This window comes from Zingiber officinale, chromosome 2B, assembly GCF_018446385.1.
Source record: "Zingiber officinale cultivar Zhangliang chromosome 2B, Zo_v1.1, whole genome shotgun sequence".
Classification (NCBI taxonomy): domain Eukaryota; kingdom Viridiplantae; phylum Streptophyta; class Magnoliopsida; order Zingiberales; family Zingiberaceae; genus Zingiber; species Zingiber officinale.
Window position 1 is genome coordinate 129,960,661 of NC_055989.1, and position 25,606 is coordinate 129,986,266.

The following is a 25,606-nucleotide window of genomic DNA, read 5'->3' on the forward strand; positions in this document are numbered from 1 at the left end:
ATTTAATTAAACTTCTCTGACTTTCATATATTAAATACTGTAAAATATAAAACTAATTAAGAGTTTAAAGAATTGGTCCGAAGATGGTGCCGCACTCAGTTGCCTCGGTGTTCGAGCATTGGAGACCTCCCATGCTTCCATCCCCCTCGACATTTGGCCTCAAACGCAACTCATGTTTCTAAATTTCTCATTTGGCATACCTAATTTTTATAATACCAAAATGCACACCACAACAGAGCATTTATAAAATCTTTCAAGTATTCATAATTAAATTCTTAATTATGATGTATTGTAGAATATTTTTTTCTAGTTCAATAATAAATTAGGATATTAAATTGTTGGATTATCCATTATAAGTACTTTTGAATTTATCTTGAAAATTGATGAAAAATTTTCATGAGATCCATCATCCCCATGATTAATCGATCTAAAAGACTACATACCTAGTGCTAACTAAAAGAATACGCTGCTCATTTCCATTATAATCCTTTTTCTCTACTCTTATAAAATTTTCTCTTCTTCAAATTTTAACTTTATTTAACTCTAAATCAAAACTAATATATTTTTGAAAATTTTCTTAATTTTTAATGCATCTATATTCTCATATCTAATTGTGAATTGAAAATGTAAATTGAGAATATTGATTTTTTAAAATTATAAAGAATTAATAAAATTTATGATAAGCTCATGTAAGACAATGATATACTAGTGCTATAGGCGAGTTTCTTTAATTTTTGAATGATATAGGTTGACCGATCAATTTCGTTCAAAAATTAACTTATGAACCTAACAAATACTAAATTATTTTGAATCAAAATCATTTTACTGTAAAAGTACTCTCAAATTCAAATTAGTGTAAATTTAAGAAAGAAAAATTTTAAACTCGTAAACATTTAAGCATGAGAGACCCTCTCATGCTTCCTGATTCTCTCTCCATATTTTATCCATTCATCCACATAGTCATCGTTATTATTATCATCATCGCTACAAGAACAAATGATATGAAATTCAATAATAAGATTGTGAGGACATCTTCAATCGTTAGAGTTTCAAATGGTGGCATATCAAAAACAAAAAAAAAAAATCTCTATGTAATAAAAAAATCTCCATATAAATTTTAAATCTCTTAATTAATTACTATCTCTAATATTGAGAGAAAACAAAAACAGATTTAAATTTTTCCTATCATCCATAAATCTAGTACCCATAATAATTCAAAATGTTTTTTTTCAACTTTGTAATTTCATAAATCTGTTGGAAAATCATGTCTTACATGGGAGATGCTATGAAATCTCCATGCACGTTCCCCGAATCTGCCTCCCCGTCTCCCTCGGTTCACCCACTGCCCCAATCCCCTGCCACGACATGATCGTACGATATGTCGATATCCCAATGGATTCCGCGATGACGCCAGGAGCTCGATGTGACCCCTTTCCGTGGTGCTGATGCTGTGCGGCGGTCAAAGGCGTGGACTTTTTTTCCTCAATCGCTTCGCAGTCCGATCCTACAAGCAAGGCGAGATCCTGCGCGGATCGTATATTCGCATTAAGTCTGCCTCGGGATTCTCTGCTCTCTCTGTTCTGGTCTGTTCATCTCCCTTTATATATAAAGGAGCTTGCGTACTCGGAGCAGTCGTGAACCGCCGGCAATGGAGTCGTCGAGAGGCGGAGATAGCGAGGGCCAAATGCACGTGTTGGCCGTCGACGACAGTTCGGTCGACCGAGCCATGATCGCCAAGCTGCTCCGCAGCTCCAAACACAAAGGTTCGGACTTCGGAGCCAATCTGTTTGATGAAATGAAATGCCTCGTTGTTTACGAAGTGTTTGTGGTCTTTTCCTGCAGTGACGGCCGTGGACAGCGGGAAGAAGGCGCTGGAGTTGCTGGGGCTGGTGAGCCTGGTCGACTCGTTGGTTTTGCCAATTTTAGTCGTTTCTGCGATTTTGACGAGGAGGTTTTCTGATGGCAGGAGCCAAACGTCGACATGATCATCACCGATTACTGGATGCCAGAGATGACGGGGTATGAGCTCCTCAAGATAGTCAAGGTGAGGAGAATCAAATCGATCCGACAAGGAAGAAAGAAATATCTGATTTACTGAAACTATCATCATCCTGTGTCAGGAGTCCTCTGAGCTAAGGGAAATCCCTGTCGTCATAATGTCGTCTGAGAACGTTCCGAGTAGAATCGACAGGTGAATCTTTTGTTTTCTGTGTTGTTATAACTTCGATCAATCTCAGTTTTGGCTTGAGTTTTTCATTGTTGTTGTTGTTGGTTTGGTTTAGATGTTTGGAGGAAGGAGCAGAGGATTTCTTGCTGAAGCCTGTGAGGCCTTCAGATGTGTCTCGGCTGTGCAGCAGAATGAGATAGGAAACGAGTTTTTTGGGGGGAAGGAAACGATTTGTTTTGTCTCGAATCTTAATTTTATCAGAATCAAATTTTTGTTTAGATTTTCTTTTGAAAAAGAAAAGAGAATCATCTCTGCTTTTGCTTTGATTTTATAACATGAAACTCACAACAACTTCAGAGGAACAACGCCACAAGATAATTGACAAATTAGCACTTAGTAGTGAAGTTTTGTTTTGCGAGTATATGAATACACACTTAAGTTAATCCTGAATAGTTAGGACAAGCACAACTTCATGATAATGATAATAATATCGACATAGATGACTTCCATCTATGAACAGTTTGCTGGTATAGACAAAGCCACATCCTTCACTGTGATAGGAGGCTCGTTTGCAGGTAACTGAGCATCTCAGAAATGCAAGAATATATATCTGTATATATCACGTGTCATCTTCGTCAAGTTCATCAATTCCCACCCAACGAGTGAAAGCAAAGAGGAATTCCTTGAAAGTCACCATCCCATTCTTGTCCCAGTCCATTTCTTCTGTGAAAACAACAAAAGAAACATGGTCAACCAAACAAGGCATTGTGGTTTTATTATGGATGGATCACAGTAATTTATAGTCACATTTATTAACAAGGCATGGACAACAAGATGAGTACAGACTGTACAAGATGAGTTCAGTCGATATATCTCAATCTGAGGTAAATAAAAATAGACTGAACTTTGAATAATCAAGAGGACCGGTGTATTTTAATTATTTTGTTTTTGCGTTCCAAGGTTATGTTAGATTAAGGATTATTATTTAGATGAATAAATGAAAAAGAACTTGGAACTTCCTCTGTTTCCTAAAGAGAAACGAGAGATGTTTAAGCCCAATTTCTTAGTTCTATTTCTACTCAAATTGGGTGAAAATGAAAGAAGCTGCAAAGTTGATTTGCAAACTTCTCAAGTCACTCTACAATTTGCTTATCCTTGTGAATTTCCCTCCAAGTAAACACCAATACAGGAAAGTATTTTCTTTCCCCTTTTCTGGTAACTTATGTTCGTTCTTTCTCCCCTACTTCAACTCTAACTAAACATAACAAAACAAGAACAAAGATTAATAGATATAGATCTGAGGGGAAATTACTGACCAAATCTTGTCATGGCGATTCGTCCTGAAGAGCGTTCCCCTGCAGTTGTTTCATTTATAGCATGTACCATCTCTGTCTTGCTAACGTATCCATCCTTATTCTTGTCCAAGAACACAAAAGAATCGACTAATGTTTTGAAACTTGTCTCAAGGTCTGCCAACCCCATCCGGGATTTCTAGCAATTTAGTCACGGAAGAACAAAGTTTGAAGTTCCATTCCAAATTAGACTTCTAAAAAGAAAAATATATGAAACTCTTGGAACAAAATCTAAAGGAACAAGAAAAAAAAAAATAGTCTAGTATGAGAATCTAAACTAAATTCTTGCACAATTTCAGAGAACAAATTTCCAGTCATTCTTTTTAAATTAAAGTAGGAAATAGGAGCCACCTTCATGATCCATGAACTATAGTCTATAGTAGACATATATGATTAAGCAGCATGCTCCAAATTGTTCAAACTATTATGGGCCTTTGTGCATGTTTCTTTGATGTCTGTTTTGTAAAATTGCAGTGTACTTTACTGCTATATAATGCACTGTTACAAAAGATTTCAACTCCTCGAATGGTAGTTTTCAAATTAGGTCTTTCTGATTCAGCAAATTTTGTGCTTATACGAGTATAGATGCATGCCCATAGACGTGTGTAACATGTAAATTCATGTTGGTAGTTTTTGTTCAAGTAATGCTACATGAAGAAAACTCAAGTAAAGATACATGAGTGTAACATATTTCTCAAGAGAAAGATACATAAGTCCAAAGGATAATAATACAAGAGAAAATTCCTTGAGTAATAAATTAGATATATTAAGGATACTGCTTGTGCAGATGTTGGCTCCTCGAGAAGATAAACAAGGCACATAAGGACGATAAACTCATTAAATTTCATACCCATGTTCTCATCGATGTCACATGCCGAAAACAAATCATGAATCTCCTCCTCATTAAAGGAAATTTCTAGCTTCTGAAAACAATGCTTCAGCTCTTCTTGATCAATTGCGCCATTGGAATCTTCATCTACAAAAAATAATTATAAAAGAATGGGTATCAATAGCAGATAGTCACATGAGGTTATCATATCTGAGACGGACAGTATTTAGTCAAAACAACAGATAGTACTACAATACAACATTAACTAATAAATTTGTGTTTTCTGAGTACAAATGAAGATAGAAAATTGATAAAGTTTTCATAAATTACAGCTTTGAATGTACTAACTGAGATTTTTGTTAAAGTATGGCTGTGAATGATTAATTGGCATTAAAATTAAATTCCTATTCCTTTCCCTCATGTCTTACATTGCCTTAAAATAGTCTTGAAGTCATTGTGAATCTGCATACTTTAACTTGCTGCAAACAACAACATTCCAAATTAGAAAGGGCTCATCTGTTATTAAACAATAAAGTTTCATGAAACCCGACCTATTAAGATAACTTATTTATTCTTGGCCCACATTTTTAGCTATAAAGCTAACCACTGAAAGTATCTATCAACAGTCAATAAACTAAAAGCTTGTTCCTGTTCGATGTTTTCAGAATCAATAAAATGATGCTTGTTCTTGTTCTATGTTATATTAATCACAGTTTCAGACTCAAAAGTCATACATTATGGACTTCCCTGATTCCTTGTGAAATGAGTATTTAACTTACCAAATTGCTCGAAAATGGACTTGCATTTTCTGAAGCTCTCGTCAATTTTTCGAAATTTCAAAATGATGCTCTCAAATGACTTCACAGATGTTCCTTGCAATGCCCTTCTCTGCATTGCCTCAACCATCTTTGCATCAAGTTTTGACTCTGAACCACTAGACCTTTGCGACTGGCTTTTTCCAAGCACACTACCCATTTAGAGCAATAGTACAAGCAAGCACACTATTTACCTGGAAACAGAATAACGTAATAAAACATATATAAGACAATAACTCATCAATATGAAAAAAAAAAAAAATCACAACCCTAGCTTCCCATAGCGCATAATATGAATTCATATGTATCGAAGAAAATAACTAAATTTTCACTGAAAAAATAACAGATTTCGTGCAAAACCATGAATTCCCGGAGATCATAAGCACATATCTCACAAATGATTCAACAAGTCGAAACCATCAAAAGCTCAACTGATTCGTCTGAGCTGACAATTACAAACCATAAACGCAAACAGCGAAAATAGGAAAGCATAGCGACGGATGAAAACAAAGGAGGGATTTTCGACTCTTGCCTGATGCTTCCATGGCTCTCAGCAGCCCATCAATCGACGAAAGTGATGAGGCGAATAGGAGACAGAAGCAGTAGGTTCGTTGATCGGAGGAAAGGGCTTTTCTGGGAGATCTCCGATTCGAGAGGAGAAAAGAGGGATTGAACGGCGTTCAGAAGCGGCCACGGAAGGAAGGGAGCGAGTGGTGAGGGCAGTCGAGAGACTGTGTGCGAGCGGCTAAGGCGTCGGCAGTCTTTGATTCCTTCCTCGATAGGGAAACGGGTTAAATTAGTAAAAGAAAAAGGACGATTTTTTTAAGGATAAAAATAGGAAGTCGTTATTTTATTACGAACATTTATTTTTCGCTGAAATCTGTGCCATCGCATTCTAAATTTATATTTAATTTTGAAAGATATATCATATATAATTTTGGATAAAAATAGGAGAGCGTTCTGTTAAGAATATAAATGAATATCATTACGACTTTTCAGATTAATGATTGAGACTTTTAATTTTCATCACCAATCATTTCATCTTCTCTTCGATGATATATTATTTATATTCTTAGTCTTATAAATATGACATATAAAAAAATTATTGATATTATATTTGATTGAAAATCAAATAAATACCTCTTCTTTTCTCACGTTATTTTATGTTTTCTCGTTGAGATGCTCTTAGCTCTATGTTCTTCCTATCCGAGAAAGCTAAGTTGTTTGAGGTAGTCAATGATAATTTTGAAAACTTTTATTTATTTTATTTCTAAAGACATCATTAATATTTTTTTTGAGTTATCATGCCAAATCTCATAAAATTGGAGTTCATGACTCTCATGGATATTAGATGCTAAAATTCACCTTGTTACCAATAATCTTGGAAACATATTAAAGACAAAAACATGACGTCCAACCAAGACAAAGCGAAAGTGATGATCTTCCTTCGCCGTCATCTTCACGAGACTTTGGAAATTGAATATGTGAAGGGTCCACTTATTCTTTGGGAAAATTTGAAAGAGAGGTATATATGATCATCTAAAGACAATCATCCTCCCAAAAGCTTAGTTTGATTGGATGCACTTGCATTTGAAAGATTTTAAATCTATGAGTGAATATAATTTGGTCTTATTTCGAATTACTTCTCAACCGAAATTATGTGGAGAAATTTTTTCTGATGGAGATATGTTAAAGAAAACATTCTCCATTTTTCATGAATCAAATGTGCTCCTGCAACAATAATACCATGTAAACGGTTTTGAGAAGTATTTTGAATTGATCTCATATTTTCTATTGGCCGAACAAAATAATAAGTTTTTGATGAAAAATCATGAGGCATGCCCGACTAGATCTACCCTATCCCCTGAAGTGAATGTGATAATATATAACTTTAGAGGTCAAGCTCGAGGTCGTCGTCATAGCCTTGGTCGTAGACGTGGACGAGGACGTGGATGTGGGCGTGGTCGTGGTCGACAATATTTTCGCAGTGATTGTCCTCGCTATATGAAAAGAGGGAAAGTACTACAGAGGCACATGAGGGGAAAAAAGGTCAATGTAGTAAAAATATAGAAAATATATGTTATCATTGTGGCATGAAAGGTCATTGGTCGCATACTTGTCGTATGCCAAAACATCTTGCTAATCTCTATTAAGAAACAGTAAAAAAACAAAGGAAAGAAGGTGATAGAGACAAATTTTGTCTTTAATGATGACAAAGTTGATTATAGTTTTGATGATATCTCCCAATTTGATGTGGCATATTTCTTTGTCGAGCTTGAGAATAATGTTGATCACACTGTTCAGTCATCATGAATTAGTATTTTATTTTTTCGTTGTAATCATGAATAATAATTTTCATGTACTTTATTACTTTATCATATATTTTATTTAAAGTTTATTAATTTTCCTATGTTTACATGAAGAAAATGTAAAACTCTCAAATCAGATTCTCAATCAACAACAATGATGCTTGTCTTACAGACAGCGCATCAATTCATACTATTTTTAAAGGCAAGAAATTCTTTACATCGTTAATAATGAATATTGCAAATGTGAACACTATATATGGGAGTATAGAAATGATTGAAAACTTTGGAAGAGCTAACATCCATTTACTCAAAAGAACAAAATTTGTTGTATGCTTTATATTCCCCAAGTCTCAAAGAAATATATTGAGTTTTAAAGATATTTGTTGAAATGGATATCATGTCGAGACTATGAATGAAGATAATATAGAATATTTATTAGGGGTGGAATCGGGTAGGGACCCGTCCCGTAACCATCTTACCCAATTCCCGTCCCGATAAAAATTGGGAATCAATTTTTCTCCCGATCCCGTACCCGACAAGTGTCGGGACCCGAATGTTCGGGATCTCGAATGTTCGGGAACCCGTCGGGTAGGGAGATGATATCCCGAATGTTCAAATATTTTCATTATACAGTAACATTTTGAGTCAAATATCAGTTCGATCAAATAATAAGAGTAGATTGCTAGGAATAATAAGAGTGTTTTGAACATCAGATGATTAAATTCTGGAAGAAGAAACATCAAAACAAAGAAACAAACTAATGCTGCATCTCTCAAGTCTCAATTCAATCTCGTTGACACAGTGCGAGAATTACAATCACAATCAATTGCATGTGTCAAGAAGCAATGAATTAAATCATTGCAGAGTGAGAATCTAGCCATGATATAATGTCCTGAATAACACTTGCGATTCTTTCGTCTGGCTCTCCTTCTAGGATGGCATGATAGCCTTCTTCGTACAGCTTTATGGTTTTATCTTTTGTGCTAGCTTTGCTGTAGAGGAACTTGCTAACTTTGGGGTCTGTAACTTTGTCTGCGGCCCCATAGAGAATGAGCAATGGCGAACAAACCTGAGACATGTGCTGGGGTCAGTTTAGAAACTTGTTTTTGCATGTAATCATGATTCACTTAATCTAGTTCTGTGTCAGACATGCTAAAGGCAAATATAATAACAGAAACAAGTTGACAATTTAGAAAATTGTATCAAGTGAAAAGAAGTATTGGGATAAGGCAAGTATATTGCCCTTTTGGATGTAAGCATTGATCAATATTTGCATACATCGCCGACACGGGTTGTTTAGTGACACACTGACACTGATAGAGAAAAACAGTAAATGCATTAGTTTCCTAATCTCTAAATAAACATTATTAGGTAGCATGGATGACTTAGAAAGTGCGACAGGGAAAGTGGGAAACTACATTAGATACTTGGGAAGTTTCAACAATCAAATCTGGTGAGGGTTCTATATAAGTTACAAGCTTTTCTCTTTTTCTCTACAAATGCAGTATCTTGCAAGTTCAATCAAGGAATATGTTTGTGACAAATATTAAAGTAAATGAAATCTTGAAGGATAAGTAAAAAAAAATTTACCTTGTCCAGTTGTGATTCGATGTCATGTGTAGCCTTTATTAGCTCAACAGCTGTTCTTAGCCACATTTGGTGACAATATGAAATCACATTAAATCCTGCCTGGAAAATCATTTGTCTCCAGGCAAACAATTTTTAAGAGAAATAGTACAAAGTAAAGAAAAATCTGGCAACCATACGCAATTACGCACTAGTTTTCTATTATCAGAAAATTTCTCAGGAGAAAGATGTAGCAAATTAACAAAATCAGATACATTAGAAAAAAGTTGAGAGACAACATTATTAAACAAACAAAAAAAGAATCAGGAAAAAAGGTGTATCCAACAATCTAATTAATTTAGTAAATGAGCATTTAGATTTTTCACAATCACTTGATATGGAAATCATTATATACGATAATCAAAAACACTCAGATGCGGTTCAAATCCCCTTAATGAAAACATAAAAAACAAATTTTATTTCATTTTTCACAGAAAAGCCACCAGAATTGAGATCGAAATCAAATGATATAAAACAGAAAACAAATTCAATAAACAAGAGAACAAGAACAAACAATACTCCAATGACCAAGCAAGACATATAAAAGTAAGTGTTGAATTAAAATATTATAGATCACATGCGAGAATTAAGATATGGGAATTCAATTTCAATCACCTGAACTGTCAAACTTCAAAAGAAGAGAATGCAAGTACTCATGTGCCTTAGAATCATTACAATGCATCATTGCAGCAGCAGTTGTGGCAGGTAATAAAAAGATACAAATGTTTATAAATGACTAGTAACTTGATTATGAAAATGTCAGCGGATAACTAAGTAGATGTCTTAAAGATCATCATTCACAAAACACTAGGAGGAGCATCATTCAATATCTGCCTTTATCTGGTAAGCAGGAGCATCCACAATTAAGCAATGACGGTACCTACAAACAATAAATATCATATAAGCATAATCTATATTCTATAGTATAAACCAAGATAAACAAGTTAAATATTAACTTACTTGTGATCACTTCTTCACAATCCTTATAAAAGTTGAATTCATCTTCCGTCGGCTCCTTGTATAAGTTAATTTCTTCACCTCTAAGCCAGTCACTAGTGCACACTAGTGCCTCCACCATTTTGGGATGCAATGATGCCCTAAAGGGATCTACAACCCTCCTCCCAAGGCTAAAAGCATTCTCACTAGCAAAAGTAGATGAAGGGATTGAAAAAAATATCCTTGGCAATCTTAGACAAGACTGGAAATGTCGTTGTATTTCCTTTCCACCATTCCAAAATATCGAAATTTGAGTTCCATTTCACAAAAAGATCCGAGAAGTACTTGTCCACCTCATTGGTTATTTCTGCTTGTTTTTAAGCTTTTCTTAGTTGAGCCATTTTCAGATGATAGTTTAGTTTAATGGGATCATTCTTATACATTTCCATCAAATCTTTATCTACATCTCCATCATCAATCCCATTAATATGATCCAAAGGTGAATTCCCTTTATATGCATGATACAACTCCATTAGACAATTCTTTAAACGGTCAACAAAGGAATGTATTTTACTAGCATCCAATTTCATATCTCCCAAATGGATCCCAATCATTTGAAGTTTATAATGAGGATCTAGAATGTGACCTAGGAAAACAAGCTTGTTCACCTTCTCAAGATTACCCCAATACTTATTGAACTTACTCTCCATTCTCTTAGCAACTTCTTGTAATGAAGGATCAGTAGTGTCAAGTATTGTCTCATCAATGATCATCCTCATTGCAACTATTTCCTCCCAAATCAAGGGCGATGTAGTTTTCTTGGTAGCACTAAGTTGTAATGTAATATCATGAAACCTCTTGAGAAAATTCACAAAGACTTGTGCCTTCTCCCAATCTTTTTCCATAGGAGGCCCCACTCTTTTTTTCTTCTCCGAACCATCTACCTCTTCAAAGTATTCAACAAATTGAGCATTCTCTGCCATCCTACCAAACACTTTTTTAAACTTATATGCAACAAAAAGCATTGTATAGGTGGAATTCCATCTCGTAGGCACATCCATTGGAACGGTTGACATTTTATCCATCTTCAATAGGATAGCACACTCTCTAAATTGGTCCAACTGTGCCCCAGAAGAGTGAATATATTTCACACAGTTTCTAATGGACTTAACTAACTCATTAAGAAACTTCAACCCACTCTTGACAATTAAATTTATAATATGGCAACAACATCTCAAATGCAAGTATTTACCATCAAATAATAGAGTGCCCATTTCCTTTAGCCTTTTTCCCATGTACTCAACCGCTTTATCATTTGTGCTAGCATTATCAACTGTGATAGTGAAAACTTTATCTATCCCCCAATTGCTCAAGCATGTTTCTAAAACTTTGCCAATGTCATCTCCTTTGTGAGAGGTAATCTTGGTGAAATTTATTCTTCGCTTATGCAACTTTCAATCATTGTCAACCTTAGGTCAAGGTTGACCTGGTTGACCCGACTCGAGGTGACTTGACTCGAGTTGTATTTTGATGTTTGACTTGGGAAGATTGTCGGTGCAACCTTAGGTCAAGGTTGACCTAGTTGAGTTGCATGTTAATGTTTGACACTCGTGAGAGAGTTCTATTCTTGATGTTTGACAAGAATAGGTGTTTGGGAGATTGTAGGTGCAACCTTAAGTCAAGGTTGACCTGGTTGACCTGATTCGGGAAAAGTCCAAGCAGGGAGCTTGGCACGCAAAAAGTCCAAGTATGGAGACGTGGCACTGAAAAAGTCCAAGCAGGGAGCTTGGCACGCGAGAAGTCCAAGTGTGGAGACTTGGCACGGGAAAAGTCCAAGTATGGAGACTTGGCACTGGAAAAGTCCAAGTATGGAGACTTGGCACGGAGAAGTCCAAGCAGGAAGCTTGGCACGAGGGAAAGTCCTAACTGGGATGTTAGGCAGTGTGGAAAAGTCCTGGTGAGTGAAGTCAGGTAGTGGGAAAGTCCTAATTGGGATGTTAGGCAGTTGGAAAGTCCTGGTGAGTGAAGCCAGGCAGTGAGAAAGTCCTAACTGGGATGTTAGGCAGTGTGGAAATCCTGGTGAGTGAAGCCAGGTGAAAAGTCCTGGTGAGTGAAGCCGGGCAAGGGAAAAATCCAGATAGATCAAGGATGATCGGACATCTGGTGTTGAGGAAAGTCCAAGTAGGTCAAAGGGATTGACCGGACAATTGGCAAGGAATTCTAGCAGGTCTAGGGAGTGACCAGATGCTAGGGATGAAGTACCAATAGGTCAAGATTGACCGGATATTGGTTTGGAAGGTTTTGGACTTGGTTTGGGCAAAAACCAAGCTCTGGATCGGTCTGCAGACCGATCCAGTGATACGTTTGTGTATCTGATCGGTCTGGTGACCTATCAGATAACAAACAGAAGGCTGTGGGCTTACTGATCGGTCCGATCAGGGACGCTGGGATCGGTCCGGGGACCGATCAGATTCCACACAGAGAGTTGGGCAACTCTCTGTGAAGCCTTCTGATCGGTCTGGGGACCGATCAGCACAGGGCCTGATCGGTCCCCGCGACCGATCAGGCAAGCCCCAGACCGATCAGGCTGAAGCCTGATCGGTCCAGGTTCTAGCCGTTGCGTAGCAACGGCTAGTTTCTGCTGTGTCTTCTTCGCAGGTATAAAAGGGTCGAGGGCTACTGCTGCGATAAATCTCCTTCTTCTTCCTTCCTGTTGCGAAGTGCTGTTGTGCTTGAGCTTTGTTGAGCTCCTCCTTGTCGAAGCTTCGTGTGAGCTTCATTCCACGACTGGATCAGCTGCTGCTGAGTTGCTTGTTGCATCTGTCCGTGAAGTTGCTACTTCATCCGGGACCCCAGTCGACGAGAAGGCAAGCTACTTTGTTTACATTTCTGTTGTATTTTATTCTTGCTATTCTCTTGTACTCTTAGCTTGCTGTTGCAAGTGATTGTGGCGAGGTTTCTCCACCCACAAGGAGTTTGATTTAGCCGGTTTTCCGGGGACTCATCCACCGATGGATTGATAGGCTTCGTCCACCTTACGGACACGCCGAGGAGTAGGAGTTTCATCTCCGAACCTCGTTACATCCTTGTGTAGAGGTTTGATTTTTTCTCCTGTTTTCTTTCTGCATTTAGTTTCCGCTGCGCTAACCCTAGTTTGTAGAAAGAAACGCGAGCAATTGGGGTCGGCTATTCACACCCCCCTCTCTAGCCGCGACCATCGTTCCCAACAAGTGGTATCAGAGCGAAGGTTTGCTCTTCATCGGATTAACACCCGGGGAGCACGAGCTAGAGGATGGATCTACTCGGAGAAGATGTCACCATTCCACCATTCTACGAATGCGGTGACTTCGCGTATTGGAAGGTAAGGATGAAGTACTTTCTTATGACTAACATAATGAATTGGTTTTGTGTACAAGAAGGTTTTATTCTCCGGTGGATAAGGAAGGAAAACCACTTGAGAAGAAGGAGTGGACAAGAGAACAAATTCACAAATCCGAAATCAACGAAGAGGTAACGAGAATAATTGAATTTTCATTGCCTACTAACATCTTGTGTAAGATAGGTTACAACAATGCCAAGGAATTATGGGATAACTTGGCCAAGTACCATGAGGAGAGCTCCACTTCAAGCCATGAAGAGGAGCCTAGTGAGCCAAGTAGCTCACATCATGGAGGGAGCGAATTGGGAGTTGAGGGCTACTCAACATCCAAGGAAGAAGAGGAGGAGAGTTCCTCTTGTTCAAGATCGGAGCAAGAAGAAGATTCTACCTCCGGAAGGGATGAAGAAGAAAGCTCATCTCCATCCACAAACCTAGGTAACTCAAACACTTTAATTTCTAGCAAATTACACATAATGTGCTTCGAGTGTAGGGAGTTTGGGCACTACAAGAGCAAGTGTCCAAAGAGGGTTAGAAAGACTCCACCGGCACCAAAGGTCAAGGAAGCCGGCGTCCCAACACGCAAAGGCAAGAAGCACGTGGTGTGCTTTCAATGCAAGCAACGGGGACACTATAGGAGCCAATGTCCGAAGGGGAGGAAACCTCACAAGGACAAGGGATGCACATCGATAGGGGGAGCTAAGGCAAACCCTAAGGTATCTTTTAAGGCTCATTCGTGCAATTCTAGTAGGATACATGCTAGTAATTTTATTGCATTAGTCAATAATGATAAGCATGTTAATACTAGAAATCAATACATGTGCTTAGGTGCTAAACATGTCAACCTAGATAGGGATACTACTAGGAATGCTAACCCTAGGATTAACACTTCTAAGGTTAAGGAAAACCTAGGTAGAAACCCTAAATCAACTAGACACATGCCTAGGAACACCTCAAGAAAGAATGACAAATCAAAACTTGAGGTATTAGAAAAGGAGAATCAAGTCTTGAGATCAAGGCTTGATACCCTAGAAAAGGCCCTTAAAAATTTAGAGAAGTCAACTCTAGGGCCTAAGGGTCAAAAGTCCCAGGACAAGAAAGGTTTGGGTCACAAATCTAAGTCCCAAGTGGTCAAGCCCACTTACCACAATGTTCCATTCCATTATGGAACAAAACCTAGGGCTAGGAAGACCATTACCAAGGTTACAAGGGGAGTCACCCCTAGAGTTGATCTTGATGAGTCCCAAATGACCAAGGCTTCAAAGCCTAGGAGGGTCATTAGGAGGGTTGCTAGGGAAGTCATCCCTAGTGAATATTTAGTGAATCCAATGAGCTCACATAGATATTGGGTTCCTAGGAGCATCTTCTCTATCCCATAGATGGGTTAGAGAGTGTCAACTCCAATTAGAAGGGTAGTTAACCCAACTTTGAGGAAATTGACACTCAAGGAGCATTTTCAAGGTTTTGATAACCTTTGAAAATGAAAAAGAATTATTATTTACTCCTTGAAGAGTAAATTGTGCCATATTTGAAAAATATCGATTTTAATCTTATTTGGCACAATTTAAGAAAACCTAGAGAAATACCATAATTGAGATTTTGGTTTTCTCTTAGGGATATATGGGCAATCTAGGGTTAGATTTTAAGTTAGCTAAGGCTAAGGATACTTAGATAGGGAATTTAGGTATTTTATTTGTGCTAACTTGCCATGATTGGTTGCCATATGCCATGCCATGACATCATATTTATTTTATTATCATTTGAAATGTCATGATAATGCTTAGGCTAGTTTATATGTCATGCTTTATTTAAGTTTTCAAACTTTATGCCATGACATCATGACATTGGCACATGTTTTTACTTATGATATCATTATATGTCATGTCATCATCTCTTGCATTATAATCAATGAAATTGATTTAAGGACAAACATATAATTTGATATTGAGATCAAATTGGTGTTTAGAAAATGCATGAGAACTTAGCCTAAGTTGACCTTAATCCATATCTCACATCAAATTGACTTGAATGTGGTTTGATACACCTTAGATGTGTGTGAGATATTAGGATCATGAGTTAGGATCAATGTGCATAGCCCTTGTACCTAGATGACCCTAATTCAAGAAATTAAGGATCATAGGGAAAGCTTGTGTACAAGTCATGTACATCTAGCCCTAAGATTATGGTCCTAAATTCAAATAGTTTTAAAAGCATTTTAAAATTGATTTGAAAAACCTTGATGAAGCTTTCCTAGTGATAGCATTCATCATTGAACATTGTGATACAAAGTTGAGTTAAACTTGAACTATTTCAAAGTTTTTGAACTTTGTATCAAGATTGAAAAATGGAAACTATTTTCATAGAAAACTATTTTTCCTTGATAGTGTATGTTATGAGGAATGTATCCTCAAAATTTTACAATTTTTGAAATTTTCTGTGATTTTCTAGAGGTTTCTGAATTTCGGGAGAAGAAATCAGAAATCTGATATCAGACTTGTGGACCGATCAGGAGGTTGCCTGATCGGTCCAGGGGATGCTGGATCGGTCACTGTGACCGATCCAGGGAATCCCTGATCGGTCTGGTGACCGATCAGGGCGTGCCAAATGCTGATTTTTCGACTGTTTTGTCTGAAATTTCAGCTGGGAGTTGGTGTTTTGGATTTCTAAAGGGTTGAAACTCACCAAGACATTGTTGGTGCAATGGACAAGGGGGAGTTAACCTTTAGGGGGAGTTTTACCTATTAGTCAAGGGGGAATTGACTTTTAGGGGGAGTTTTTACTCCTTAAGACTTTTGAGGATTAGTGATATGGGACTATCACTAAGTTGATTGTTGAGTGTCAAGGGGGAAATTAAGAGTTTCAATGAAAGGTATGGGACTTTCATTAGGAAGAAACTCTTGACCTTGATACCCTCCTTTTTCTTTTTGATGTATGTCAAAAAGGGGAGAGTGTTCATTGGAGAATAATTGGAGAACCCAAGCTAGGGAAAGAATGTCAAGGAATGCTTGAGGAAGAACATTAGAATTCTTTTTGATGTGTGTCAAAAAGGGGGAGAATTATTGGAGAACCCAAGTTAGGTTATCGGGTTAACCTAAGGGGAGAATGTCCAGAGAATGTTCAAGGAAAGAACATTGGACATTGGAAGATGGTTGGAAAACCTAAGTTAGGTTATCGGGTTAACCTAACTTGATTATGGGTTTTGTCAAACATCAAAAAGAGGGAGATTGTTGGTGCAACCTTAGGTCAAGGTTGACCTGGTTGACCCGACTCGAGGTGACTTGACTCGAGTTGTATTTTGATGTTTGACTTGGGAAGATTGTCGGTGCAACCTTAGGTCAAGGTTGACCTAGTTGAGTTGCATGTTAATGTTTGACACTCGTGAGAGAGTTCTATTCTTGATGTTTGACAAGAATAGGTGTTTGGGAGATTGTAGGTGCAACCTTAGGTCAAGGTTGACCTGGTTGACCTGATTCGGGAAAAGTCCAAGCAGGGAGCTTGGCACGCGAAAAGTCCAAGTATGGAGACGTGGCACTGAAAAAGTCCAAGCAGGGAGCTTGGCACGCAAGAAGTCCAAGTGTGGAGACTTGGCACGGGAAAAGTCCAAGTATGGAGACTTGGCACTGGAAAAGTCCAAGTATGGAGACTTGGCACGGAGAAGTCCAAGCAGGAAGCTTGGCACGAGGGAAAGTCCTAACTGGGATGTTAGGCAGTGTGGAAAAGTCCTGGTGAGTGAAGTCAGGCAGTGGGAAAGTCCTAACTGGGATGTTAGGCAGTTGGAAAGTCCTGGTGAGTGAAGCCAGGCAGTGAGAAAGTCCTAACTGGGATGTTAGGCAGTGTGGAAATCCTGGTGAGTGAAGCTAGGTGAAAAGTCCTGGTGAGTGAAGCCGGGCAAGGGAAAAATCTAGATAGATCAAGGATGATCGGATATCTGGTGTTGAGGAAAGTCCAAGTAGGTCAAAGGGATTGACCGGACAATTGGCGAGGAATTCTAGCAGGTCAAGGGAGTGACCAGATGCTAGGGATGAAGTACCAATAGGTCAAGGTTGACCGGATATTGGTTTGGAAGGTTTGAGACTTGGTTTGGGCAAAAACCAAGCTCTGGATCGGTCTGCAGACCGATCCAGTGATACGTTTGTGTATCTGATCGGTCTGGTGACCGATCAGATAACAAACAGAAGGCTGTGGGCTTACTGATCGGTCTGGGGACCGATCAGCATGGAGCCTGATCGGTCCCCGGGACCGATCAGGGACGCTGGGATCGGTCCGAGGACCGATCAGATTCCACACAGAGAGTTGGGCAACTCTCTGTGAAGCCTTCTGATCGGTCTGGGGACCGATTAGGCAAGCCCCAGACCGATCAGGCTGAAGCCTGATCGGTCCAGGTTCTAGCCGTTGCGTAGCAACGGCTAGTTTCTGCTGTGTCTTCTTCGCAGGTATAAAGGGGTCGAGGGCTGCTGCTGCGAGGATCTCCTTCTTCTTCCTTCCTGTTGCGAAGTGCTGTTGTGCTTGAGCTTTGTTGAGCTCCTCCTTGTCGAAGCTTCGCGTGAGCTTCATTCCACGACTGGATCAGCTGCTGCTGAGTTGCTTGTTGCATCTGTCCGTGAAGTTGCTACTTCATCCGGGACCCCAGTCGACGAGAAGGCAAGCTACTGTGTTTACATTCCTGTTGTATTTTATTCTTGCTATTCTCTTGTACTCTTAGCTTGCTGTTGCAAGTGATTGTGGCGAGGTTTCTCCACCCACAAGGAGTTTGATTTAGCCGATTTTCCGGGGACTCATCCACCGACGGATTGATAGGCTTCGTCCACCTTACGGACACGCCGAGGAGTAGGAGTTTCATCTCCGAACCTCGTTACATCCTTGCGTAGAGGTTTGATTTCTTCTCCTGTTTTCTTTCTGCATTTAGTTTCCGCTGCGCTAACCCTAGTTTGTAGAAAGAAACGCGAGCAATTGGGGTCGGCTATTCACACCCCCCTCTCTAGCCGCGACCATCGGTCCCAACAGTACTCAACCGCTTTATCATTTGTGCTAGCATTATCAACTGTGATAGTGAAAACTTTATCTATCCGCCAATTGCTCAAGCACGTTTCTAAAACTTTGCCAATGTCATCTCCTTTGTGAGAGGTAATCTTGGTGAAATTTATTCTTCGCTTATGCAACTTTCAATCATTGTCCAAGAAATGAGCTGTGATTACCATGTAATTGATATTCTGAATTGAGGTCCAAGAATCGGTCGTGATACTTACCCTTTGATCACCAATGACACTCTTTATCTTAGCCATCTCCAGTGCATATAAATCCCATACAAGAGATGCAATTTTCTTTCTGTTGGGAATCTTGAATTGAGGTTGAGCTTCCTTCATCATGTCTACAAACCCTGCCCCTTCCACTACCCTAAATGGCATCTCATCTTTAATAACAAATGCAACAACCTTATCTTCAAGCTTTTTTTGGCAAAAGATGTGGGGTGTCAAAGCATTATTCATGGACGACTGTGTTAAGATTGGTTGAGAAGAACCTGACTTCACCGCATTATGAGGATTCTTTTTGCATTTCTTCACATGTCCATCAATGTCATTATTCCCATGTGTTTTGCTACGGGCAGGAACTTCAGCTTTGCAATAATTGCAAATAGCAACAACAGCAGTGACCTCATTTTTGTCATTTCTCCTTATAATTTTCTTAGCGTGTGACCATACATCCGCTACTTTTTTCCTTTTGCCTCCAATATCTACTATTTCCTCATGAATGATTGATGATTTGGATGGAGATATTGTGTGAGGTTGAGTGATGGAAGGAGAGCTACCACTTTCGCTAGATGCATCCATGAATGAACTTATGAACGGCTACAATAATATGAATATCGTTCAGAATCAGATAGCTGCACAGTTAGAAACATTCAAATATTACTAAAAAAAGAATGCTAGGTGAGCAAGATTTAAGAAAAATAGAAATACAATAACATCAAACATAAGTTATTACAGTAATACTCATGCTAGTAACTTGAACACTAGTCATATAATAACAAAAAAAAATTGATCAGGATATTTCCATAAACTATCATAACCATACAAAATTCAACATGATCTAGGACCAAAATCCACAGGCAATCTGATAACTATAAGCAAAAATTACCCCAGGATCCATTTATACTTATTGGACATATCACAATGAACAACTAGAAATTACATTCCTATTCACTATATATTGGATTCATTTTAAAGGAAGAAAGGTTACCAAGAATACATTTTAACCACATCAAACTAAAAACATTAAAATGATCAGATTCCAATATAAAAAGAAACTAGAGAATCCAAAATTTATTTGAAATTTTACTGATGTAACAGCTTGGTATAACTCTACTGATGCATGACGTTTCATAATATCTTCTACAATAACATCCACTTCTATGCCTACCTTCACTTTGGCTTAAACATTTCTAATTCCAGATATATAACCAAAAAGGGGTTCGGATACATAACCTAATAACCATCATGAGTTTTGGCAAATACCTTTATAGATCAATGTAGCTCTTTGCTGCCTTGGCTTACTGGCCAGTAGAGCACAGTCTAAGAGAGGGAGGGTCCGGAGGGAAACGTCAGCCGTGAAGACCTGATACGGGAACGAAGGAGGTAGCGCGGCTTGGACTTGTTAGGGACGCTGTAGCTAGCTGAACACGCAGAGAAATGGAAGAGATAAGAGAGCTCTCGAATGGACAGGCAGAAGCAGCGGATCGAAAAGGAGGTGTGGGCGTGGGCTAGGGTTCCAGTGGAATAAGTCGGCGAACGACGAAGGGTGAAGGGCGAGGGCGAGACCGCGAGGGCGAAGGGTGAACGATGAAAGGGGAACGGCGAAGGGCGAAGGGCGAACGACGAAGGGCGAATGGCGAACGGCGTGAAGTGAACGAGGACTCAAGAAGTGAATGAGATTCTGAGAATTTGAGATGCGCTAATCCTAGTTTACTATTTACTACTTTACTTACTTTCCTTTTTTTGTGTGTTTTTTAAAAATTAAAATCATACTTCCGTGTTTTACTGTTTTAGATATTTTAATTTTTAAACCTAATTTTCTATATTATTTTTTTAAAAAAAGGTGAATTAAAAATTATTATTAATATATTCGGGTTGGGTCGGGAATCCCGTCGGGTAGAACTTATGTACCCGATCCTTTTCCCGAATATGGGTCGGGTCGGGAAAAATCCCGACCACACGGGTCGGGAACAATTCGGGACGGGAACTAGTTGGGAGTCGGGAAGGGTCGGGAATTTTGTAAAAAATTCCAGCCCTAATATTTATGCATTACAAGTATTATTTTGGGGGTAAGAAAGTTATATTAGAAAAATTACCCACAGTATCAACTGGATTATACTATACAAATATATGTATCATTGAAGTATATACCATTGAAAACCAGAAGTTTGTTGAGTAAAATAATTTCATCACATGACATGATCGATTGGATCATCTTGGCTCTATAATGATGCGTCAAATCATTAAGAATCCATGTGGGCATTCATTGAAAAATCAGAATATTTTTCTTTCCAATGAAATTTTGTGCGCTGCTTGCTCACAAGGGAAGTTAATAATAAGGCCATCAATAACTAAGGTTAAGGTAAAGCAGTTAACATTTTTGGAATGAATTCAAGGTAATATATACGGGCCCATACACCTGCCTTGTGGACCATTCAGATATTTTATGGTATTAATAGATGCATCAACAAGATGGTCACAAGTGTGTTTATTATCAACTCGTAATCAAGCATTTGCGAGGTTGCTTGCACAAATTATTCGATTACGAGCTCAATTCCTGGATTATCCGATTAAAGTCATTCGTCTCGATAATGTTGAAGAATTTACTTCCCATGCTTTTAATGACTATTGCATGTCCATTATAGGGCTGTAAATGAACCAAGCGTTCGTGAACAAGCTTGGTGTTCGGCTTGGTAAGAGCTTGTTTATGTTCGTTCAATATACACAAGATTGATTAAACAAACAAACTTGAACAGCTCGTTAAGCTAAACAAACAAGCTTGAACACATATGTGTTCAACTCGTTAACGTTCGTGAACAACGTTCGTGAACAATATTCACGAACCATATTCATTAATAAAACTCTTTTCAATATGCTAAATAAATAATAAAATAAAATAAAATAAATAAATAAATTTAAATTTCCAAGCTCAATAACCAATCAAATAACTAAAAGTTTCAAACAATCAAACAAGCTTGAATTGAAAGCTCGATAACATCTAAACGAACCAAGCTCGAACCAAGCTCAAGCCAAGCTCGAACCAAGCTCAAGCCAAGCTTGAATTGAGAGCTTGATAACATCTAAACGAACCAAGCTCAAGCCAAGCTTCAAACAAGCTCAAGCTCATAAAAAATAAACCAAGCCAAGCTTGAACACTCATTTCAAAAGCTTGGTTCATTTTAAGCTTGGCTCGGCTCGGCTCGATTACCTTATCAAACAAGCTTGAACACCCCAAAGCTTGGTTCGGCTCGGCTCGTTTACAGCCATGTGTCCATTGGAATAAATATTGAATACCCTGTAGCACATGTTCACACACAAAATGGCCTCGTAGAGTCATTGATTAAACATCCTCAATTAATTGTGAGACCTTTGTTAATGAAGACAAAAATCCCAATTTCTGATATTCTACATGCAGCGACACTAATTCACATCAGACCTACAAATTATCATGAGATCTCCCCTTTACAATTGGTTCAGGGTCAAGAACTAAATATTTCCCATCTTAAAATTTTTGGATGTGCGGTATACATGTCTATTGCTCTGCCACAATGCACTATGGGCCCCACAAGGAGATTGAGAATTTATGTTGGATATGAATCCCCATCTATTATTAAATATCTATAACGATTGATAGGAGATTTATTTACAACATATTTTGTTGATTATCAATTTGATGAAATAACATTTCTATCATTAAAAGAGGAAAATAAGCAGTTGGAAAAGGAAATCATATGACGTGAGTTATCATTATCTCATTTTGATCCTCAAACAAAGTAAAGTGAACTGAAAGTTCAGAAGATTATTCACTTGTAAAATTTAGCCAATCAAGTGTCAGATGTATTTACTAACCCAAAGAAAGTGATAAAATCATGAATTCTAGCTGCTAATGCTCCAATCAGAATCGATGTCCCCGAAGGACAACCTAAGATTGCTAATGAGCCTAAACTGCAAGTGAAACGTGGTAAACCTATTGGTTCAAAGATAAAAATCGCTGAAAAATAAAAGACATAGAGGCTAAAAAATAGGAAATAATAACTCCGGAAGAATCTCCAGTCATTAATAATATGATTCTAGAAGAATCTCAGGTATCTAATAATCAAAACATCTTGATAAATTATAGTATGATTGGAAAAAGATGGAACCGAGACGAAATTGATGCCGATGATATTTTTTGCATATCATATTGCATGCAACATTATAAAAGATGATGAGGATCTTGAACTAAAGTCTATTGATGAATGCAGACAATGAAATGACTAACCTAAATGGAAAGATGTGATTGATGCAGAATTAAAATCACTCGCAAAATATAAAGTTTTTAGACTTGTTGTCCCGACACCTGAGGGTGTAAAACCGATTAGATATAAATGGGTGTTTGTATGTAAATGGAATGAAAAAAATGAGATTGTCAGAAATAAGGCATGACTTGTTGCTCAGGGTTTCTCTCAGGTACTAGGAATTTATTATGAAAGACATAGTCCCTTGTGGTTGATGCAACAACATTTTGATATTTGTTATGTTTGACAATCCATGAAAGATTGTATATGTGATTAATAGATGTTATTACAGTTTATTTGTATGACTCACTTGATAATGACATATAAATGAAACTATTGACGGATTTCAACTGCAGAAACATATGATTCATGTCACTGAGAATTATACTCGATTAAGTTATGTAAATCTCTATATGGATTGAAATAATTTGGACGTATGTGGTATAAATGTCTTAGTGAATATATGTTGAAAAAAGGATATCTAAATGATCTCATATGTTCATATGTATTTATTAAGAGATTTGAATCCAAATTTATTATAATCACAATATATGTCCATAACCTAAACATTATTGGTACTACTGATGAACTTTCTGAAATAGTAGATTACCTAAAGAAAGAGTTTGAGATGAAAGATCACGAAAAAATAAAACTGTCTTGGTTTGTAGATTGAGCACTTTGAAAATGAATTATTTGTCCATTAAATTGCTTATATATCAAAGATGTTATAGAGATTTTACATGGATAAAGAACATTCATTGAGTAGCCCAATTGTCGTAAAGTCTCTTGATGTAAATAAGGATCCATTTCTACCACGAATGAATGACGAAGAACTTATTGGTCCTAAAGTATCATATCTTAGTGCTATTGGAGCACTAATGTATCTTGCCAGTCATACAAGATCCGATATAACATTTACTATAAATTTATTAGCAAGAGATAGGTCTTCAATAAGAGTACTGGAATGACATTAAACATATATTTCGATATCTTCAAGGTATGATAGATATGAGATTATATTATCCTCGTATGCCTGAAGCGGAATTGATTGGGTATGCTGACGCTGATTATTTATCTGACGCTCATAATGGTAGATCTCAAATAGGTTATATATGCACATGTGGTGGTACAACCATATCTTTGAGATCTATGAAATAAACGATTACTGCTACATCTTCTAATTATTCTAAGATCATAGCAATTCATGAGGTGAGGCGAGAATGTGTATGGTTGAGATCTGTAATACATCATATTCGAGTGACATCCGATTTACCTTTAAATAAAAATATCTCAACGACATTATATGAGGATAATGTTGCATGCATTGCTCAACTAAAGGGAGACTACATTAAAGGTGATCGAACGAAACACATATCACCAATTTTTTTTCACATGATCTTTAGAAGAGAGGTGATATCAACGTTCAACAAATCCTATCATTAGATAATTTGGGCAATTTATTTACAAAGGCTATGCATACTTCAACATTTAAAAGAATGGTACATAACATTGGGATGCGAAAATTGAAAGATCTAAGGAGATGTGATAAAGAGGAGTAATTATAGTGTACTCTTTTTCCCTTCACCATGGTTTTTCCCACTAGGTTTTCCTAGTAAGGTTTTTAATGAGACAGTATCATAAATAACATCCAAGGGGGAGTGTTAAGAATATAAGTGGATGCCATTATGATTGAAGACCTATCCTTTCACCTTATCTCGATTAATGATTGAGATTTTTGATTTTTGTTCCCCCCTTTAATGTTAAGAGACATATCACTTCATCTTCTCTTCATTAATGTATTGTTTATATTCTTAATCCTATAAATAGGACATGTACAAAGTTATTGGTATATACTTGATTGGAAATCAAATAAATATCTCCCCTTCTTTTCTTATATTCATCTATCGTTTTCTCGTTGTTATGCTCTTAGCTTTATAATACACTCCTTATTTTTGTAGTCATTAAAATGGCATTATATTTTAATTTTTTTTATGGTACCTATCATCTTATGAAATAATCCAACTATTCTCCACTATAATGTTCTTATGATTATCTCTCTCTTATATTTTCTGCATAAATCCTAAATAGGCGCATTGTAGTAGTTACGATCTCGTAACTATTACATAATTGTAGCAGTTATAATTTCATAGTTGTTGTAATTAAACTATCACATAGTTGTAATAGCTATGAAAAAATTTAAGACTAAAATTGTTCGTAGACTTTAAAAAGTTTTAAACGATTTTTTTTTTTTGAGTATTAAAACAGGTCATTATAGGTTTCATTTCATAATTAGTTGTAAATCGTTGAACGAACTTCAATTTAATATATTATACGTCTAATGTTTCAATCTATGTCAAAAGTTATAACCTCTCAAAATTTATAGTTTAATATTCACGTTTTAGTATATATGAAACCGTAGCTACTATAATTACGCGACAACTTAGTTATAATAGCTACGAAATCGCAGTTGCAATAGTTGTAGCTGCTACAACTAGAGTCAGTGCTAGATTAGGGCTACTAGGGCTCTTACCCAGGGCCCATAAATACCCAGGGGCCCATTTTTAATAAGTTAATATATATAAAAAAAATATGGTTGACTCCTCGTTGTTGATCCCTGCTAGCGTCCTCCTCGACCTTGGAGACAAGATCTACGATAAGTAAAAGAACGCT

General features: G+C 37.4%; 2 protein-coding genes across 2 annotated transcripts; one reads left to right on the plus strand and one right to left on the minus strand.

Moving 5' to 3' along the window:
- The first annotated feature begins 1,457 nt into the window (after positions 1-1,457).
- On the plus strand, positions 1,458-2,445 carry LOC122047181 (two-component response regulator ORR5-like). Its single transcript, XM_042608297.1, has 5 exons — positions 1,458-1,763; positions 1,843-1,889; positions 1,967-2,044; positions 2,121-2,191; positions 2,283-2,445. The coding sequence occupies exons 1-5, from the start codon at positions 1,649-1,651 to the stop codon at positions 2,365-2,367; spliced, it is 396 nt and encodes a 131-aa protein (XP_042464231.1). The 5' UTR covers positions 1,458-1,648; the 3' UTR covers positions 2,368-2,445.
- A 97-nt stretch (positions 2,446-2,542) lies between these two features.
- LOC122047180 (probable calcium-binding protein CML21) lies at positions 2,543-5,950 on the minus strand. The gene is made up of 5 exons (XM_042608296.1): positions 5,696-5,950; positions 5,128-5,357; positions 4,296-4,495; positions 3,484-3,658; positions 2,543-2,890 (listed from the first exon to the last, which is right to left on the minus strand). The coding sequence occupies exons 2-5, from the start codon at positions 5,321-5,323 to the stop codon at positions 2,787-2,789; spliced, it is 675 nt and encodes a 224-aa protein (XP_042464230.1). The 5' UTR covers positions 5,324-5,357; positions 5,696-5,950; the 3' UTR covers positions 2,543-2,786.
- Between the last annotated feature and the right edge of the window lie 19,656 nt (positions 5,951-25,606).